At 35.8% G+C, this 20,226-nt stretch overlaps 2 protein-coding genes across 2 annotated transcripts; both read right to left on the bottom strand.

Annotated features, from left to right (window-relative positions):
• Nucleotides 1–4,027: 4,027 nt before the first annotated feature.
• LOC144443858 (vasopressin V1b receptor-like) lies at nt 4,028–5,289 on the bottom strand. The gene has a single exon (XM_078133432.1). The coding sequence runs from the start codon at nt 5,287–5,289 to the stop codon at nt 4,321–4,323; it is 969 nt and encodes a 322-aa protein (XP_077989558.1). The 3' UTR covers nt 4,028–4,320.
• A 6,573-nt stretch (nt 5,290–11,862) lies between these two features.
• On the bottom strand, nt 11,863–20,226 carry LOC144442983 (protein dcd1A-like). Its single transcript, XM_078132357.1, has 14 exons — nt 20,167–20,226; nt 19,415–19,547; nt 18,729–18,826; nt 18,510–18,577; nt 17,985–18,034; nt 17,035–17,093; nt 15,795–15,850; nt 15,453–15,547; nt 14,822–14,932; nt 13,739–13,833; nt 13,254–13,364; nt 12,684–12,798; nt 12,379–12,595; nt 11,863–11,923 (listed from the first exon to the last, which is right to left on the bottom strand). Exons 1-14 carry the CDS (start codon nt 20,224–20,226, stop codon nt 11,863–11,865), a joined length of 1,329 nt encoding a protein of 442 aa, XP_077988483.1.

Genomic DNA, 20,226 nt, shown 5'->3' on the forward strand with positions numbered 1-20,226 from the left:
TGTCTAGACTTGACTAATTACGTATGCAATACTAATTATAACATACGCCGTGTGTTAAATAAAGTGTGAACACCAGCATATAACCATATGTAGACCTAATTACAATCATCCGTGTGGAGGTTTGAATAAGACAAGTACTCACCCGAGGCAGCAAGCTTTATAATGAAAATCTAAACATGTAATAGCAATCTAATATAAACCGCTAAGAGTGCAATCAAGTATAGTTTTAATCCTTTTTATTAAAACGCATGCCATATTGCACAAAGGGAATAGTAATGAAGTTTATTGAACGGGAATTTCAAGGATTGTAAAGAAAAATGCTAATAAACAGAACTACGACAGCAAAGGTCATTTCTATAAAACATATTAAAGGTATAGAAATCTTGGCATGCTGAATTTGCTATACCTTGAAATAATATGTATGTTGTCATCAAACCTAGAAGGCAGTGTAAAGCTACACGTCTTGTGCGGTTGTTTTTTTTATCCCTTTGTTGCGTTCTATATCAACGGGAGGCTAGTTATTTTAAAGTTCTCAAACTGTATAAAGTTATCTGTCGAACAATTACAGAATAGTAATTCCTGAAATAAGACAAACCTCAGAAAGTCTAATGAGATATTTTGCTAAACTTCATATCCTCGTTGACTCGCCTTGTTTTACTTGATGGGGTTAGGAGCTTTCAGCTTTGTCAATGACCTTCAAATCGACATATAGTGCAACATTGTCGACGTGATAGTGTATACGTATTTTAGAAAATGCCTATCAGTGCAAAGATCAACCATTATGTTCATCTTGTTTGTGGTGTATTGATCAATATTCGAGCTTCCTAATTGTTTTTACAGTTTGGGTTTCAATGAGAGGTTTTCATCTTGAAACATTATATGAGTGTACACAACTGATGATATATCCATTATGCAGTCTCAATAAATAAACACCGTTCTCGTCTATACATCTTTCTTCTTAATGATTTCGCACCTCATGGTTGATCTTTCATGACCTCACGAACACAATGTACCTTTCTAAAGATTCTCTGTCTTAGCGAGATTGTGTTCCGTTCTTCAGATGACTGTAAGAGGTTTTGTCGTTATGGTTACTTCCAACACTCGATACTTTAATCACGGACATAAAACACGCCATTATATTTGACAAAACGTATATCTGGGGAAAAAAATATGATTGCCTCGAAAATAAGGAGAGATAATCGAGACACATATCTGAAGTGTCCGATTGTTCTATTTTCTGTTTATATAGCTTTACCGACGTATGATAACATCAAGAATGAGCGATATTTTGTTTTGCTACACAGCGATCACATTTTACACTTGAAAACGATAAAAGTACCGAGAAACCTTTCCATTACAGGAAAAATCTAAATATGATTCACGTAATATGTGAATTGAAGTAGAAATTCTCCCCTAGTACTGGCTCTTTTAACATTATGTCATAGTGAGTTATTATTTTAAATTTCCCAAATGTGATACGTGGTTGAAAAGAAACTATTCGTGAATGGAAAGTTCTTACACAAAAATGTGTATAAGGCACTGTTTGAAAATTTCCAAACAGGAAGTGAGTCAATGTATTTTTCTACACTTTGTGGGATGTCTATTGATGTTAAAGCTAGCGTTATTAACGTGTTTGAATCACATCGATCTTTCTTAACAAACACGTGAAATAGCGTGTCATGTTGCAAGAAGAGAAAGAGTTCGTACTTAATTGCTACTCCTTTAAAAGACAATAATTTTCTCCGGTGCGCAAGCAATAAACAATGTATGAAACTTGAGAGGAGTTGGAACCCATAATGTTTACTATTGTTGGCAATATAGTGGAAAATCCGTCAATTTTATAGGTATTCAAATTCATATACACCTACGCAAAACTTGATAACTCATATTTTGTGAGGTTACTTAACAGCTTCCATTAAAGGGTAAACACAGTATGTGTGAATAGTATGGATTCCATTTCTTATTCTCGATGCCAAATCTTTTACGGTTATTCACGCTTTTACGGACCATTAAACGCCGTTAGGCAGATGACATACAGCCGGATGCATCAGTAGAATTGTAAGACATCATACCTATAGCCTTGAGCTGATCTGATTCGACATAACGGCGGAAAACTTAATCATATAAATGCGTTGTTTGCTAAAATGAAATACATACAATGTGTAGCGTTTGATGTGACACGCCCTTAGATGTAATTACACCAGCTCTTTGACTTGCTCATTTTGATGATTCTAGGTCTTTTTTTCACCATCTTGAAATTCAGCTGCATATCACTTCTCTTTATTATCAGGACTTCAGTAAAAGTAGCCGATAACCGAAAAGCAATTTCATTTCATTTCGCAAATAAGGCAAACATCACACTCCTAGCCCCGAGACGGTCATATTTTTCATTAGTAAAGAGCAAGGTGATTTTGTTTTCACGCGACAAGCTACCCTGCAAATGAAAGTATAAAACTAGCAAAGGTCAAAAGTTACATAGAATGGCTTCTCCCCATCATATCGAATTAACACAACTGCATGGAATGATGAACCACCTGACCACTTTTTTTCAAACTGTGTTTATTAGACCACAATACATACTATGCATATTATTACGATTTCAAAAGATAAGTTTAAATTGATGAAAATTCTTAAATTGATACATATAAGAAGCAATTAGACTTACAAAAAAATATCCACAGCTGCCAGGTATTGTCTTCAATGCATCTGTATAGGTATGCTTATGGGTAACATATACCGCTAACAACCTTACCCTTTCGCAAGGTGGTATTATTATGATATTGCGATTTTAATATATTTCAATCTCATATCAGAATACTTTTATGGTATTAATATTGCGACCGAAGGTAACAAGAGCTTTAATAACGTTAGGATGATGCTTATGGATATAATAACATACCTAGATCAGTTATTAATAATGTAATATCTAATAAGCTAATTATGAAAATTAAATTAGAAAGTTAGAAATTTTCACATTCATAAATACCACAAAACTTATATAAGATGACAATAATAAATTAAGTATGAAGCTTATATTAGTTTCCATGATATGCAATTCAATTCACAAAGCCCCCCAAGCATCAGTTGATTTCGAAATCTTTCTCCTTTTGAAGTGCTTCTAACTCTTTACTTATCGTATGTTTTAGGTTTTCACACTTCATGAAAATTGTTTCCGTGTCCGTACTTTGATTTCGTTTATTAAAAACAGACATCAAATACAAAGTCGAAAACCATGCATGCCCAAGGGAGAATCGCTTTCACGCTTTGAGAATACAGTTTATATGTCGAAACTGTGATTGAGCTGCACATCTATAGAAAGTGTAATTTTTTTTAGTTACTTTGTAACACCATCGAACAGTTATACATCAATATTCCCAATGCGTCTGCAAGGTTAGGCTTTGCATGACATTCTGACCAAAATGTAAGAGTCACCAATCAATCAACGTGTAAGACCGATCAGCTTGTTATTTTCCTCTCTCGAGACAAATAAGATATAGGATTACCACTGTTACCATGGCATTTGTTAAAGGTGATTCGAGCAATCCCAAGATATGACCTTTGACCTCAATCCAGTAATACCCGTGCTAAACGGTCAGGGTTCCAATCAGTAAGATTCAATCGCGTGTTTCCGGATTTGCGAAAATAGTCAGTCAGTCGTCATTTCGAACACAAAAGTACCTCTGTCAATACACTCTAATGACATATTCTGATATTCATTAAGCTTGTTGTTATTACATGCTCCGGCTTAGGTATCCGAAAACAATGTAATCTTAATGATTGAACAATATATGTAGCAATAATGGCGCGTCCTCAAGGTTAATATATATGTCCATGTAGAGAAAACGTATCTTTTGAATTTCAAAATAACTTCACGGTTTGTTGTTGTTTTTCTGCATGATCACAACAATCTTTCAACTGTTAAACATTTCAATAACTGTACATAAATATAGATTGATTATACGAACACGTTATCAAATCTTTGACATTCTTCCATCTTATCTAGAATCAAACAAAAAGACGCCAATTGTTTTCCAAACACGCTATCTTTTAAAATACTAAATTTGTAGATTCATGACAACGTGATTACCGTCACGGTGAAAATTGATTTAGTGATTAATTCACTCTAATGGGTTTAAGTCTAATGTTAGCGTTCCTATTAAACACACGGGTTGCTTCTCTTCACACTTGCTGAGTAATCGAAGACCGTTACGGTACTATTTATGCAAATGCATTGTCTTAGAAGATATGTTTTAGCCAGGCAATCAGTCCAAATGCAGTTGATGGGATCGTACCATTAAAAGCTTGTATGAGATTCTGTTATTATATTAACGTTCTCGTGTGAGCCGATGTCAGGAACGAGCTTTCCTGGTACTTCAAAACTGTGGGCGTTGCCCTGGCGTTAAACGACAAGAAAATGAAAGGGTTTACCGCACAGTGGGAAACTGCAAATATACCAAGCACGGCATAGGCGTTCGGTTCAATGTCATCCGAATCGGAATAGAATCGATACATGTCCAATGCAAAATACGGAAGCCCGCAGAGAACGAATACAGAAATAATGACACAAGTCATACGAAGTGTTTTCATTTTAGCTCTACGGCGTCGCTCACCCTTTCCCGGTAAAACGGTGTTCCTCTTCTGCAGAAGATGAACAACGATTCGTACGTAGCAGGTTGTAATTATAATGAATGGAAGAAAAAAATTGATCAGTGCCACCCATGTTAGATATGACTGCTTCTGCCACGGCTTTTGTAGCGAGCTATGGCATCCCACGACGTTGTGTTCGTCGACAACCTGATGCCACACAAATGCTTGCGGTATAGATAACAAGAATGCTACGATCCATGCCGGAATGATCAAGGAATAGACATCAAGCCGCTGTCTGAATGGATACACGACAGAATGATACCTGTCGGCACCTATGGCAACAACCATGTTCGAGGAAGCAAAAAATGTACAACACTGTAGAATTTTATAAACTCGACATCCAACGTCACCTATAAGCCAAGTCAAGTCTAAAAGTTCAACGATGAAATGAGACAAAAGAGCGAAAAACGCAACCAGCAAATCCGCCGTACACAGGTGTACCATAAATGTATGTATACGGTTTTTAGCGCGACGATGAAGCCACATCCACATGAAGACAGCCGTATTACCTGTCAGCGAGAAAATGTACAGTACCGCTAAGACGATTAAACGAAGCTGTCGGTTGTAATCTGGTCCCTGCCAGACATAATCCGAAGAAGCGTTCATCTTTGGATTAGTTAGGTTGGTCTTCATGCTTGTCATGTTGATAGCTATAACGGTAAAAGGCTGCGACATAGCTGTGCACAAACGTCAGAATTCCTATCGTAGCTGGATGTAGAATGACTGTGTTTCCCATCAAGAAAATCTTCACTAATACTCCGATCAGCGGCGAAACGTCGTACTGGCTACAAGAACTACAATTCTGCGCTTAAAGTAAGTCGGGCTCCTTTATATGGCCGTTGACTAAACGGTCTCGCTAATCATGCAGTGCATTTTAAAGAAGGTATCCGCATTTCTTATGGTCCCTCAGCGGTGGTATTTTATATAATACACGCAGTGCTTTATTGTCCCGTATGTAAAGACGAAAGCCGAGGATCAAGTAATTTTTATGTAGTATTCCTCCGAGTGCGCGTTAGTTTCAAGTTGAAGCAGCTATCTACCGTACCTGTACATGTATGCGGGTAAAAATAAAGACCAGGACTAGCGTATGATGATGATCCCACTGGAAGGTAAACAAACTGCAACACGACACATTGAGAACGTCGCCGGGGTTACAGCCATGCCTTCTGGCCATTGAGCACTGCAAACGTGATATGACTTAATTGAATGATACTTCCTCTCGCTCTGTATCGATCGCGACATTCTCATGTCATTATAAACACAACAGTAGACAAATGGATGACTTGGGCATATATACCCAAGTCACGTGATGACTTGACAAATATGTAAACTTAATACTTTGACTCAACTCAGTTGCAATAATAATTGATCGAAACATTTTTTACATCGTGCATGTTGCTACGTTACTATTGCGGGTGAGTGACAGTGTGCACCACGAAGTTCTTGTAACACACTGTTTTCATTACATTAATCATTTGTTATACAGAAATCACTAAAATATGTAATTGCTTGCATTCCCCTAAAACGTAGGATATTGACAGAATACAACGCCCTCTATGGTACACATATACTCTGTCGCGTTGATAACAGTTCGGACTTCAAACTGGAGTCCAGATTAAGTTGGTTAGAGAAATCAACTAGGGGGAACTACGTACATGACCCATTTCTACCATTATTGGAGGGGTTCATCTATCTCCAGCGATACTTTCTGATAGATGGAGGATTTACCAAGAACTCGAAACTGATTCATATGTTTAATCTTAATATTTGAGGTTTTGTAGGAACGTGCGTGATCAATATAAGTGTATGTGTCAGTAGACTCCCAAGATTACTCAAAATCTTATTACTTCAACCGAACTAACAATATTCGTGTCACTGTTTTCACATCATGTGTTAACCCATTCCTACAACATACATTCTATAGTGATTAATGATGTTTTCGTTCTTGTTTCTTTTTAAGTTTCAGCGTGATTCCGATTCATATTCCTTTCTCGAGGGTATAGAGGGTGGTGTCGAAGCAGTCCGAGTTGATAAGATTGAGTAAAATTTAAGTCTAGTCCAAATCTAAGTAAATACGTCTCGTCGCGGAAGTAAGGTTTCTGATTAAGAGTAAGAGACACAATTGCATAAACTGCCACATATCGTGTACAGAAAAAGAAACTACCTAACGAGTACGAGCCTGACTTGCGGATAATACTGTGACCAATTGGAGGGTTTACTACCATGACAACCCGCCGTGCAATTCACACACCTGCCTTAAATGATTTCCGATTTGAGATTAAATGTACAATTGAATACCAGACTTCGACCGTGCAGTCATCTCCGCATTTACAAGCGAACTCTAAGCTCTCTACATGGGCATACACATAATATTTCCTGTGCAAGAATGACTTTAATTGGTATTTCAATTTGTCAGAAGTATTTACACGATGCTGGAAACATTGATTTTGTCAATGCCCACAATTATTAAAGGGCCGATGTTGTCAGGTGAGCTTGCGCAATGGGGGCAATTCATTGTAAAATAACTGAATGTTATCTTACCGTTTCTCTGATTGAAAAGATGTCGAATGTGGCTCAACGCGTGCGCACCTATATGTTATTTTTACTGAATTACAACCTTACTTTGTCGTGTACTTTTTATTAATTAATTTCTTTAAATAATTAATTAGTGGTTATTTAAATAGAAAGTAATTTGACTGACCGAGCAGACATTGTGTTATTTCAAAATGACTACTGTGTTTTTGCACGTACATGCGACACAATATATATATTCCCATGAGCTTCTCCGTCAGTGCAAAATTAAAGGTACAATTGTCATAGTCGAAATATAGGGCATTTCCAAGCGAACTTGTACGGATATGTAAAGTTGTGATCGCATTTTTTAAAAAAAAATAGGGTACGTGTAGAGCAACATGATTACAACGTGTAGGGTAATAATTATAGCCAAGACGATCATGAATTTCTACTAGAAACGAATTGTATACATTTTCAAATTTGATTTGTATTGAACATGAACCATTGTCATGTAACCTAGATTGAATGTAATTTCGACTGATGTAGCTGATCTTCAGGAAAGACCATCCTCCTTCTGACGGTGTATACTGTATCACAACATCATATATTATGTTTGCCTGCATTTATGAATTTCTATAAATACCATTTGATTTATTAACTGATATTAAAATCGCTATATGAACACTATATAAATACTCTATATATTGATCACACTATATTCCATATTTAACATTTGGCATTTGAGCTACGGGCTTGGAATGAATTATATAGCGAGAATTTGTTGAATTCAGCACGTAAATCGCATTCCCTTGACTAATAATTTATAACAACCGTCTAAGCTGACCATATCGCCACTGGTCTCTGAACATTCATTGCTGTTCAAATATGTAGAAGCAACTGCAGTAGAAAAATTAATAAATGGAGAAGGATTCCAGGCATATAAATAATGCTGTTAGAAATATATGTATCACAAAGCGAGATCGGAAAAAAAAGGTTGATAAAACATTTAGACCTAATGTTTATCATCTTAAGGTTACTCTAGATTATTATCATCGGTTAATCTTTCTGGTTGACCTCAAATGTTACTTATATCTTTAATCATTTTTCCCTGTAGTTGAATTTCTCATTTCCAGTCCTGAAGGTACAGTATTGGGGAAAAGGTCACAAGCTGGTTGCATTTTAGCCAATGAATTATCTAGTCTTTGCGATAATCACAGGGATAGAGGGTGGTTGCGTCGATAATCTATCGATTTGCACTGATCCAGGTAGATACTATATACAACACAAACCCAACACACTCTTTTGAGATTCAGAAAATTCACTGGTTTTCCGTGAAAGTAGGAATCGATCTAACAATCCATGCATTTTTTAGACTCTAAGTGACTGACTGGAAGCTTGTTATAAATGAGAAAGTGTTGACTACATCGAGCGTATCTAATTAGTTTGGCAAAGCGTCTAAGATTGAAAACTTTGGAATGACGTGGAGGGCTGGGGTGGTTATTTTTTTTTGGCAAATGAACATGCATCAAGTTTACGGTCACCTTTTTCTAAGTTACATCAAATACATGTATATGACATGACAGTGTACGTAAAGAGGGAGAAGGACGCAAGATCTTGACTAACATTTTATGACTAACCTAAATCAACAAAAAATCATATAGTGCTTGGCCATGGTAGAGGGAGGATGCACTATCGGAGGTCTATTACCACGAATGTCGTACTAAAAGTTCCCCTCGGTTGAAATCAAGGCAATAGTTGATACATAATAACGTAATACGGGTAATATTACTAATCATGGAGGTCTTCTTTGAGCTCTGGCAAACTTCTTTTGTTTTAATTTCATCTTTGCCGTCAAAATTGAAGCTCTTTCTCTGATTGAAAGTTAAGTCTGCAACTACGAATCGCTATCTGTACTAAACAGAAAAGCAAAACTAAGATACTCTAACGTAAGGCTCCTGTGCTGGTGTCTTAGGACAAGAGAAAACGACGGATTGCCTGGAATATGCATATTTTGGTCACAATGGATAACTATATATATCTAGTTGATATACCACATGACTTTCTTTACTGAAGGTGATGGCTAAACCGTTATAAATGATAATGTGTAATAATCTGAAAGTAGGTGATGTCCATGGAAATTAAGAATTCTAATTTCAAGATCAACAACACACCTACGTCAAGACACTGTGGCAAATGATCCGAAACCTTCCTAAGTTAACGTTGTTCAGCTAAGTAAGTCAGTGAGTAGTTTATCTTGTCGACTGAAGGTGTACCACTTGTTTACTCTTGAGTTGCTTATAATCTCAACAGACATAATCCATTACAAGGCAATCATCGTCATCTCGATCGCATCTCTCAGATTAGGGTATGTCAAATAAAGGTCATATGCGCCTATGTGTTAATCCTTGTTTTAATGCCATAGGTGTTCAGTGGTTGGTTTAACAGTCCTTACTACGTCACAGTCCGAGTTCAATACCCAAGCCACTAGATTTGGGGTGGTTCGAATGTACATACATGTAGTACACATAAAATGCGATTTCTTCTAACCTTCTTTAATATGACTTTCTGTAACTTTTCTATCATAATCAACTCCATTTTGGTAATTCGAAACCTATAAATTTGCTCATCAATCCCATGTTGTTATTCAAAAACACCATTATTTGTGCCGCAGTCCGAACAACTAGACTAAAGTTTTAACACCAGAATGACGAATTGTGGTGTTTAATATGACAGTGAAGTGAAGTCACCACTGGACAACCTATGGATTCTCCACCAATATAAACCAATACTTCTGTTGGATTCTAGTAGATTAACGCTGCCAATAATTTGAAAGTTGATTTGTTCATTTCGATATTTATACGTTTATCCAGCAATTTCGATGTGTATAGTATACATCTGGCATAAGCTTAATTTGTCAATTTGATACGCAATTAAATTTTAATACGTACATAAAACCACATTTTCTCTATTCCAGTATAATGCTAAATGTTTTCTGGCGTCGTAAGTGCAATTGACTGCATCGTAGGAAAAGTTTACGAAGTATCGAAAAACAAACTGTAATCCCCTGTGGAATTAATATATATTGCACATTGGGGATTACTGAACGAGTATTTCAAAATACTTGCAGGCTTTACAGAAAAAAGCCTAGAATCTCGATTACATACATTTTTGATCAATATATCATATATGAGGTAATACAGATAATACATATGTATTAAGAAGCTAACTATTACTTTGGAAATAATGCTGTACTTAATTGTTTTATTATTAACATGCCTGACAGTGATGAGGATACGCTTTATCTATATTAAACCATATTTATATGAATAAGGAACCATTTATGCTATGAAATATTAAGAATTATGTTTAAAACACCCTTGGCTTTTTCAGGGGATTTTTGAGAAATGTGATATTATAAAACTCGTGATCAATTTAAGCTGACTGCTTTGTTAAGCTTGTTTTGCTCAGCTTAAGTATACTATATTACCGGCATATTTTATACTGTCTCGCTATGATATTTGTTGACGATAAAGAAACTGCTGTATGTCGTCGTGAATTTGGGCTGCATATGCAAAGATAACAGGTGTCAAATCAAAGTTACGGACGTGATGATGTCCTGTGTTCCGCACCAATTCGATTAATCTGTCATGAATCTATAACTTCCGCTTTTAGTGAGTAAAAGTATTTCCGACAATGTGACTATTTCGAATGTAGTGACTAGCGTCCATAAACTTATAACAGGGAAACATTACGTATATGCGCCATATATGCTCACCCCGATTATATGAATAAGGGGAAATGGTTACCATCGTAACCAATGGATGTATAATCCTTGGTAACCTGTTTAACGGTCAATTAGAGGGCAATTAGAGTTACTAGTTGCCATTGTCAAGGCAACTAGTAACTCGATCATGATCATGAGTCTATTTGATTGAAGCCGATCACAGAGACCGCAACCATTTGGAAAACGGTGTCAAGCACATGTACATGTTATTCGACTACTGTACATGTAAGTAGTCTGCTAAATCCTGTAAGTTTTTGTATGAATAGTTATTTTTGTTTAATAAGTTTTCTTGTTCCAATTCTGTTAATTTTACAAATAATGCCATATTTCATCGTAACTTTCATCTGCATAATCTTACAATTACACCAATTAAATCACCTGAGTGTTCAACAATGTATTCGATCCGATAGCTTTATACACTCAATCAACTATTTTGAAACCACCAACTGCATTTAGTGCAAAGTAACTACCAGACAGAAACTCCTATTTTTGTTAATTATTGTGTGAGTTGTCAATTTATTGAGCTCATTTCTTGTCTACATATTTCTTACAACAATGTTTTGAAATTTCACTAAGATTCTTCAAGTGTAGCTGTAAACATTAATTGTGTACATTGCTTGTGCATTCCCATACCCCGTCCCCTTCATTGCATGATTATATATATTGTATGGCAATCTCTGGCAATGTAAGTCACCTTCATTTCTATGTCAACGATAAATTTATAAATCTATTAAGATTGTGAACATCTGTCACCAAGTAGGCAGTCTTCTTAATATTTAGCCCTGATATAAACGCAACAAGGATGTGCCCCCAGTATTCCAAATGTACATTGAGGAAATTGATAAAGGAATTTGCAATTTAGTTCAATCATTAATATTTCAAAATGTTGCAAAGCATTATAAGGTTTGGTAAAACGTTTACAAGTTTTGGGGTTTCTCTTCACTGAACAACTTTGCCATATCCAATCTTGTGAATTGCCTGAAAATGAAATAAAAACGAAAGATGTGTAAATGAATGTACTGGTGATGCACAATTATAGCCATCAATCACCAACTATACGAAAAGTTATATATTTCTGTTTTTGTTGATGAGAATGAAAATACGTGAGTGGGGTTGAGTGAGTGAGTGAGTGAGTGAGTGAGCGAGCGAGCGAGTAGGTGGGTGTGTTATGGGTGGGCGTAAGCGTGAGTGCATGCATGCGTGTACATGTATTTGTTTGTGTGTGGGGGGGGGATTAAGAGTGAAATGTATGTGGAGGGGTAGATAGATGAAACACTGCGTGTCACGAAGAGGATATCTTGCGTAAATTAAAATTGCTTTGTCATTCGCAAAACCAAAATGACTTGGAGACACTATACGTAGACTTGAATTATATGGGATGGTTTACATTTAGTAAAGTGTAGTCAACATAAGGGAATACAAACTAAACCTACCTATCATATGCACACTTGGGTCCTGAAGCCCCATCCTTCCTGGCATTTGCTACATACATCAGGTTATTTTTGAGATCATAAATGGCAATGTGCTCGTCTCCACTTTGAATAATGGAAACAATGTCCCGGATGGTGTTCTCAGGAGTGATGTTACCATGGTATTTCTGTAGCTGTCTGGCAAGTACGCTTACCCAGTCCTGGTGGAACCAACCACGACCTGAAACGTTTCGGACATTAATATTTTCGCGAACGTTGAAAAGTAATCCGGTCTTTGAAAGGTCTTTGAAATAAATATCGTTACTTACTCCAGTAAACCACTCCTTCCATACGAGGGTGGAAATCACCAATTGGCAACATGTTCTGATCATCATAAAAGTTGGAAACGCCGGCTGAATACTGGACACCGCGGAAGGTCTCCAACTAAAAGCAATACATAAGAAATTCAGAACACTAATGAGTTGTACATGCGAACCTACTAAAGAACATAGTGCGAGGAAGGAAACCTATCTAATTATTTATGATATCATCAAGAAATCAACGAACAAAATCAAAAGACATGGTCTGCATGACGTAAACCCTACACCTTAGGGACACTTTGTCTAATGAGAACATTTTGCGAACAGCACGGATTTGCCATCTTGAAAGTAAACACACACAACACAACGCAAAAAGTGGTTCTTCTTTACCTCAACGATCCTATTCTTGAAATTTCTGACTAGCTCTTGGTGAGTTTAACTTAATTAATTGCGAGAATTCTAACGCCAGTTACTCTGAAAATGGGCTACGCATTAGGGCGTGTACGTACTCCGTTAATATCTTAGTTTTCCTAATTTTGAACTTATTAAAATTGAAACAAAAGGATAAAGTTAATTTACCTTGCCATCTCCTACGCCCATGAGTAGGTCACATGTTCTGTGTGCATTCGATATACGGTTGATAGAGTCATCTACGGTGTCATCAAATTGAAGAATGTCACGTAACAGATACTGGAAAATTAAAGTGCGGGTTAAGAGGGGTCAATTATTGAAAATTCGGCAATTTTAGTCCTGCATATCAAACGCTTTTTAATATTTATCTGCTGCCCTTAATTTCTTGAAAGTCAAGTCACCATTCAGTCACATAGTAGTAAAAGTATTGGGGACTGTGTCTTGTACGTATACGAAGACTTGTTATTATTAATTTATACACGTACATGTTATATGTGTACATACACACATAAATCTGCAATCCACATGTATTGTCACAAGTTGTTCACGTTTTCCAAGGTGGGAGTATCGACCAAACTACTGTATGGGAGGGGGGGCAACAATCGTGGAGATGGAGAATAAATGACAGAAGTAACGTAGAAGTTGTGACTTACGGTAAATGGTACCCCTATTCTAGATGTGGATCCCCAGGACGCATCTGCATCAACTACACCGATCTCACTTATAGCCAACTTTTGTTCCGACATACCTATATAGTGAATACACGCGATTAGATTATTGAAATAAATAACATTAAAATGGCCCCAGGGATGACAAATTGGTATTTATTTAGGATTTTTAATTCTTGACAACTCTATCTTGTGTTACTACTTAAAAAAAAAACAGAAATACCATCGACCAAGTCCTTGTTTGTAACTCAATAAATTAAAACACACTAAAAGAGTGTAAAAATAACCTTGTTATTGTACGTACAATAAAAAAATATTTTACACACTTTATTAATGGTTTGCAATTTATTGAGTTACAAACCAGGATTTAGTACATATTGTTTCACATGATTGTTTTTGCAAGTATAACCTATATATATATATATATATATATATATATATATATATATATATATATATATATATATATATATATATATATATATATATATATATATATATATATATATATATATATATATATATATATATATATATATATATATATATATATATATATATATATATATATGGGCCAATAGCATGTAATTTTGTTCATATTTTCAAAACCTGTATATATATATATATATATATATATATATATATATATATATATATATATATATATATAGCTCGGTGAGTATCAATCTGCTAAGACAGTGCTCTATACCGCAGTGGCAGAGCGCAATATATATATATATATATATATATATATATATATATATATATATATATATATATATATATATATATATATATATATATTCATATCCTTTGGCCACTTTAAGGAGATCGAAGTCAAATCTTAGAGTATTTAACACGACGTATGAAGAGTACAGTAGAAAAACATTACTATTTCGAATCTCCACTGTATTCTTTGGACATATCTCTTAGCCTATAGCATCTTAATAATAATATCTCACAACAACTTGGAAGCAAATACAGTGACTAGTTATATATAGAGGCACTGTTGATAAGGTTTTTTTTCTGAAGTTAGGCCTTCGACAAAGTACATGCATGGAAAACTACCTGATACGGATCCAAGCCAGCCAGTCCATCCGAGATTGGCGAATGCATGTCCATTACTTCCATCATTGTTCGGATGATAAACAGTTACTTGGGCATAGTTCTTAAACGGTCCTAAAAGTAATATAATACTGCATGATTTTTGATAATCAACAATATGAATGTACATAACAGAGGTGGTTCAATATGCAAGTCTGTACTAGATGGAGCGCTCGTGATAATCACAGTCCATTGTTTTATATATATGGGAATAATCTAAATGTCAGTCGGATAATAGAAGTGTTTTTTGTTGGTTGGCAAACTTCATTTATTATACTTATGTGAACACCTTTAAAGGGTATCGTTACGAGTTAGTTTGTTTGTAATGGGGTTCTTTGATGAATCATGTAGATAGATCAGGGAGGACGCTTCATTAGAGTTTTATCTACATTGTCACACGATTCAACATTAGACGTACAACCTTGACGTCCGTAAACAAGTATAGTTTGCTATTTTCACTTGTTATTACTTTTCCCACGCAGGCTTTAAGGCTGTCATTCCCGAACAACAAAATCGAAAATGGACAATATACGAAGGAAATAGAAGTAAACAAAGCAAGCAAGCCTATGAGATGTTAATCGTATAGACTACTTACCATCAACTTGCCAATCTAGCGCACGCAGCTGAATGACGGATTCTGAAGAGGGCGTGGCTTTGCCCCAAGCACCAAACATTGAACATGTCCCCTTTCTGCAATATTATGGAAGAAGTACTAAAAGTGTTACATAGCCAAAACGTTACATATGATGTCGTCCTAATTAAAGGCGCGTGATTTGATCTCAGGTTCTCGCGTTAGTGCTATCCTATAAATGGGAACCATAAGGATTACACGAGACAATGCTTTTCTTCTGGACTAACTTTTTTCAATAACTCTACCAAGCACCTGTTTTTCACAACTAAATTGTAATCCTATCAGCCGGAACAACAGTTACTGGGCCTTTGAAAGTGGACCAATGCTGTACCCATTAAATGTACAATTATTTTACTCAATTGCTATAACAGAAGTCATAACAGAATTCGAAACAGAAGCATAAGAGCAAAAGAAAGACCAGCCAAATATCGAAACTACAAGTATATTTTTGAAGATGTGCAACATATATATTCCAAAGTAAAATAAACTTGTCACGTGACATTGAAATGGTAATAGTATTATACTTCTCCGAACATATGTATTCTCTCAATTTTCTATTGCACAATAAGGTATGGAAAGAAAAAGTGCGACAAAAATAGATTTGAATAAGTGTTGCATAATTCAAATCATAAATGAACTTTCAGCAGCAGCAGCAGAAATTGATACTCTTGTGTGATTGTTGAGCTACTGTTACATAGCGCCCTCATCGGTATAAATGAACTGTTGAGTGTCACCCAAACAAGACTCAACCAGATAAAATTTAGATTAGATTTATCACTTGACTGTTAACCTGAAAGACTGTTTAACAAGTTCGCCGACTTTTATGTAGATATTTTTTTCTTTCATTTTGTCACCTGTAAACGCATTTCTTTTTAGTAATGCAGAATGTGTAAGTATATTGAATGAACCAAATCAGTAATTAAAGGTGAATGCCTTTCCAGGAAATAAATGCATTTTCATTAATTTTTGGGTTTTAGAGAGTTATTTCATGGTTTTTATATCACCCCAGCTACATTACTTAAATAAGGCGATTTCAGGGAACCATCAAGATGACGTTGTCTCCAGTTTGGGGATCTATACTGAGAACCATATCGCCTTATATGAGAGTCAACAGACGCATGCCATATATGTAATGGGTGCACAATGAATATTCATAACTGTTAAGTATGTATTACCTTCTGTGAAAACGTTATGTATATTCACTGTTCACTCATTGCATATGCATTAATGCTGCCTCCCTTAAAGCAACATCGCTCACAGCAAAGATACCCAACTGTGGGGGCGGGGGGCAACTTCAAATTGACGTTAGTCCGAAATCGCGAGTAATAACGGTGAAGTAAAATGAAATGACTCTCCAGAACCTAAAGTTCACGAAAATGTCTCTATTTCCTGGAGTAGCCTTCTCTTTCGATTCAAGCAAGGAAAATGTTATTGGTAATTTTAAACTAAATAAATCTCCAGGGTATTAAAAAGCAATCTAATAAAATAACAACAAACCAAACATGTGTTGTAATTCAAGAATATATAAATATAATTTATTCCTTACCTTGTAATCAATACCAGAGGCATCAGATAACCCTTTCATTTCATCGAGAAAATATTGACCTAATAACAAACGAACAAAAATCATCTAACTGCAGAGATGCTAAGGAATGATTGGGTGGAATAGAATTGTACAGGATAGCTTTTAAATTTAAATAAATGAAGTATATAGAATGATCAAAACCAAGATACATAAAAACAAATGTATTGTAATTCTCAGTTAAAGAAAGAAAATTTTAATTCGTGCAGAGTGTCATTTATCTATACCTTGCTACACAGTTACAAATAATTTTACAATATTACAGGGGAACGCAACTCCAGGCAATAAAGACATTTTCATGAACTTTTGGTTCTGGAGAGTCAAGTCGTGGTTTTACATCAATTACATCACATGCGATTTCCAATTAACATCAAAGCGAAGTTGTTGTTGAAATAGGTAAACCGATCATGAATATTCATGACGCCTAATGCATATTACCTTGAAGAATTGTCATGAATATTCATGTTAGATCGATAGATAGTTTATTTGCAATGAAGGCCACGGGCCCAAGGAGCTAATTATACAACACAAAATATACAGTTCAGAAAAGATCTAATACTCATGTTTCACCTAGTGTATAAACGTTTCTGCCGACTTCCATGAGGAATTAGCCCATGGCAAAGATCCCGAAGTGAGGGACAACTTCAACTTGATGTTGATCTCTGAGATCACGTGTAATGAAGGTGATGTAAAACCATGACACCACTCTCCAGAGAACCCAACGCTGATGAAAATGCCTTTATTGCCCTTTTTAATACTACTTTAGGAAGTCATTTGTTTTATCGATGAAGATAGGTTGATCAAGTGCACTATTATTGTAATTGAAAAGAAGCAATTTGGAAATCAACAGTAAATACACCAAGTTGATAATAAAAAATGACAATTTCTGAAGATAAAAAAGAGATAGCCCTTACTGGTATACTGCTTAGTGGCCAATATCTCAAGATCCATGGCAAACTCCATCCTAAAATGAAAGACATCAATATATACTGAAACGTATGTATGGTGGCGACGATAACGCTATAGTACTAAGTTATGGCCAAACGGGCCACCTGTTGATTCTAACAGACCATGAATATACACTGATTTCAAAGTTTTGCTTATCACGATTACGTGTACTATTGATGTTAGTTTTTTATAATATAGCATTTTCCCACAATGTGCTCAAAGTGCTTTATAATTATCACCCCTGCACGGACCTATAGAGGCACAACGACCTTTACACCTCCTCAACGCCGCGGGGATATAAAATCCATTGACGCGTCTGTAAGCGTGATATAAGGATTAAAAATATTCACTTTACATTCTATAACCTATCAGGTACCCAAGTTTATTATACAGCTAGGTTGACTGTCTCACAATCGTTGTTTTAAATCTTGCCCACGATGTTTAATAACTCGCACAAAGATTATCACGAAAAGTGAAGGTTGTGTATTTACCCATAGTTTATGACATCCTTCACAAACCAGGGAGTTAGCCATGACACAGATTTGTTGATATAACCGTACTGAAAAAAAAGAATACATGAATAAAACATGCCATCAAAATATGGAAAATCATAACTTGAACGCTTTCATTATGTGAGTAGACTATATCACTTTTACAAAAAAAAACTCATTATGTTTTATGAAATGTACATAAACGAAATCGTTACATACAGCCTCGTCTTCGATGTAATTCCAGGCATCATCCACAAAGGCCTTCCCCTCCTTTCCTAAAATGCTTCCATGCGCAAAGCCCATTTCGTATGGTGTACCTAGAGGAATATGTAAATGTACAAAGATGACAGGAACAATAAGTTAAACACTGCAGTACGCATATATGGAAATTAAAGTACCCATCTATTAGGTAAACTTCTATAACGCCCTCATACATAGTAACATACTTTTTGCAACCGCGTGGGACTCTCCTCTCACTGGGGCATGACCTCGATATAAACAATATATAAACAGGATATTATGGACCAAGCCTTGAAAAACTAGAAACTTTATCTGGGACGTGCGATATTCTACCTTAAACGAAGTGGCCTCCATAGAAGGTTGGATAGTTGACATGTCAAGCATTCTCTTTACACCACAATGATACAATGGATGCTGCAAACTGAGAAGAAAGCCTCAACATAGGCTTAGATTATATTTGTTTGTTTGTTTGTTTGTTACGACATAGATGGCGTTCGCAATACGTAGTAGGAAACTTTCGTCATTTTCAGGCCAATATTTGGCTTACAGGGCAATTGAAGATAGCAGGTCTATGTAGTTCGATTTCTCACGTGACAGTATGGTCACGTGCATATAAACATGAATAAAGAAACAAATGGTGCTTTGCTAGCTCGAAGAAAACTTACCCCATACATGTAAGATTTTAAATTCGTCATCTCCTTTCCCTGCTTTATATAACTTGCCATTCTTGACCTGCTTCACAAATACGGGTTGGTCGGTGACGATCGGGTTCAGATTTGGCTTGGCGTGCGGGTCAGGCTGGCGAATAAATATACATGTCATTGAACTTTTATTGACAGAAATTGAAAATCAAATAGGAGGTGTATTTTTTTAATCAAAATATGCTGGAGAAATGAATGCAAAATAATCCTTTTGACTATATAGCAATCGGTTAACATGGAAAGGCCAGCACATTTAAATTTGCCCTTAAAATGTTAGACAAAAATGCTGTAAATATTCATCATGTTCTTTCAATCTGTACATAATGGCAAAACAGTGGAACACGGACGGTACGTCTATTGTAATTTCCCTGTAAAACGTGCTACGGGTACATGGTATTGATAATTATGTCTTCTGACAACGCCAATAAATATAAAGACAAAAGTTCTGTAAACCTCTATGCAGTTGCGTGAAATGGTACAATATTAGACAAATTCACACTGTAGATCCGGCAAGTTTAGGCGCGATGGTATGGTACATGGTGGACCTTGACATAAATAGTCAAAATAAAAACGCCCCCTTTCAAAGTAACTTTGCTGCTTAACTTAAATCATCATCATCATCATAACCTAAGCTTACTTGTTGGTTTATCATGTTTGAATGTTGTTATGTACGCGGCTATTTAGCTAAGTTACCAACCTATCTAATCTCGACTTACCCCTGCATCGACAAAAGTAATCACGGTCAAAACAAATGCGACGAAGACCTTTCCCAGCAT

Source organism: Glandiceps talaboti, chromosome 12, assembly GCF_964340395.1.
Source record: "Glandiceps talaboti chromosome 12, keGlaTala1.1, whole genome shotgun sequence".
Lineage (NCBI taxonomy): Eukaryota > Metazoa > Hemichordata > Enteropneusta > Spengelidae > Glandiceps > Glandiceps talaboti.

What these genes read in the sequence shown, in the direction of transcription:
- LOC144442983 (XM_078132357.1), bottom strand. Translation starts at nt 20,226, where the DNA reads ATGCTGGGAAAGGTCTTCGTCGCATTTGTTTTGACCGTGATTACTTTT. An exon ending in AAGGATGTCATAAACTATGG is followed by an intron (nt 18,035 to 18,509) that starts GTAAATACACAA and finishes CTTTCATTTTAG; the next exon opens with GATGGAGTTTGCCATGGATC. An exon ending in GAATAGGGGTACCATTTACC is followed by an intron (nt 13,365 to 13,738) that starts GTAAGTCACAAC and finishes TTAATTTTCCAG; the next exon opens with TATCTGTTACGTGACATTCT.
- LOC144443858 (XM_078133432.1), bottom strand. Translation starts at nt 5,289, where the DNA reads ATGACAAGCATGAAGACCAACCTAACTAATCCAAAGATGAACGCTTCT.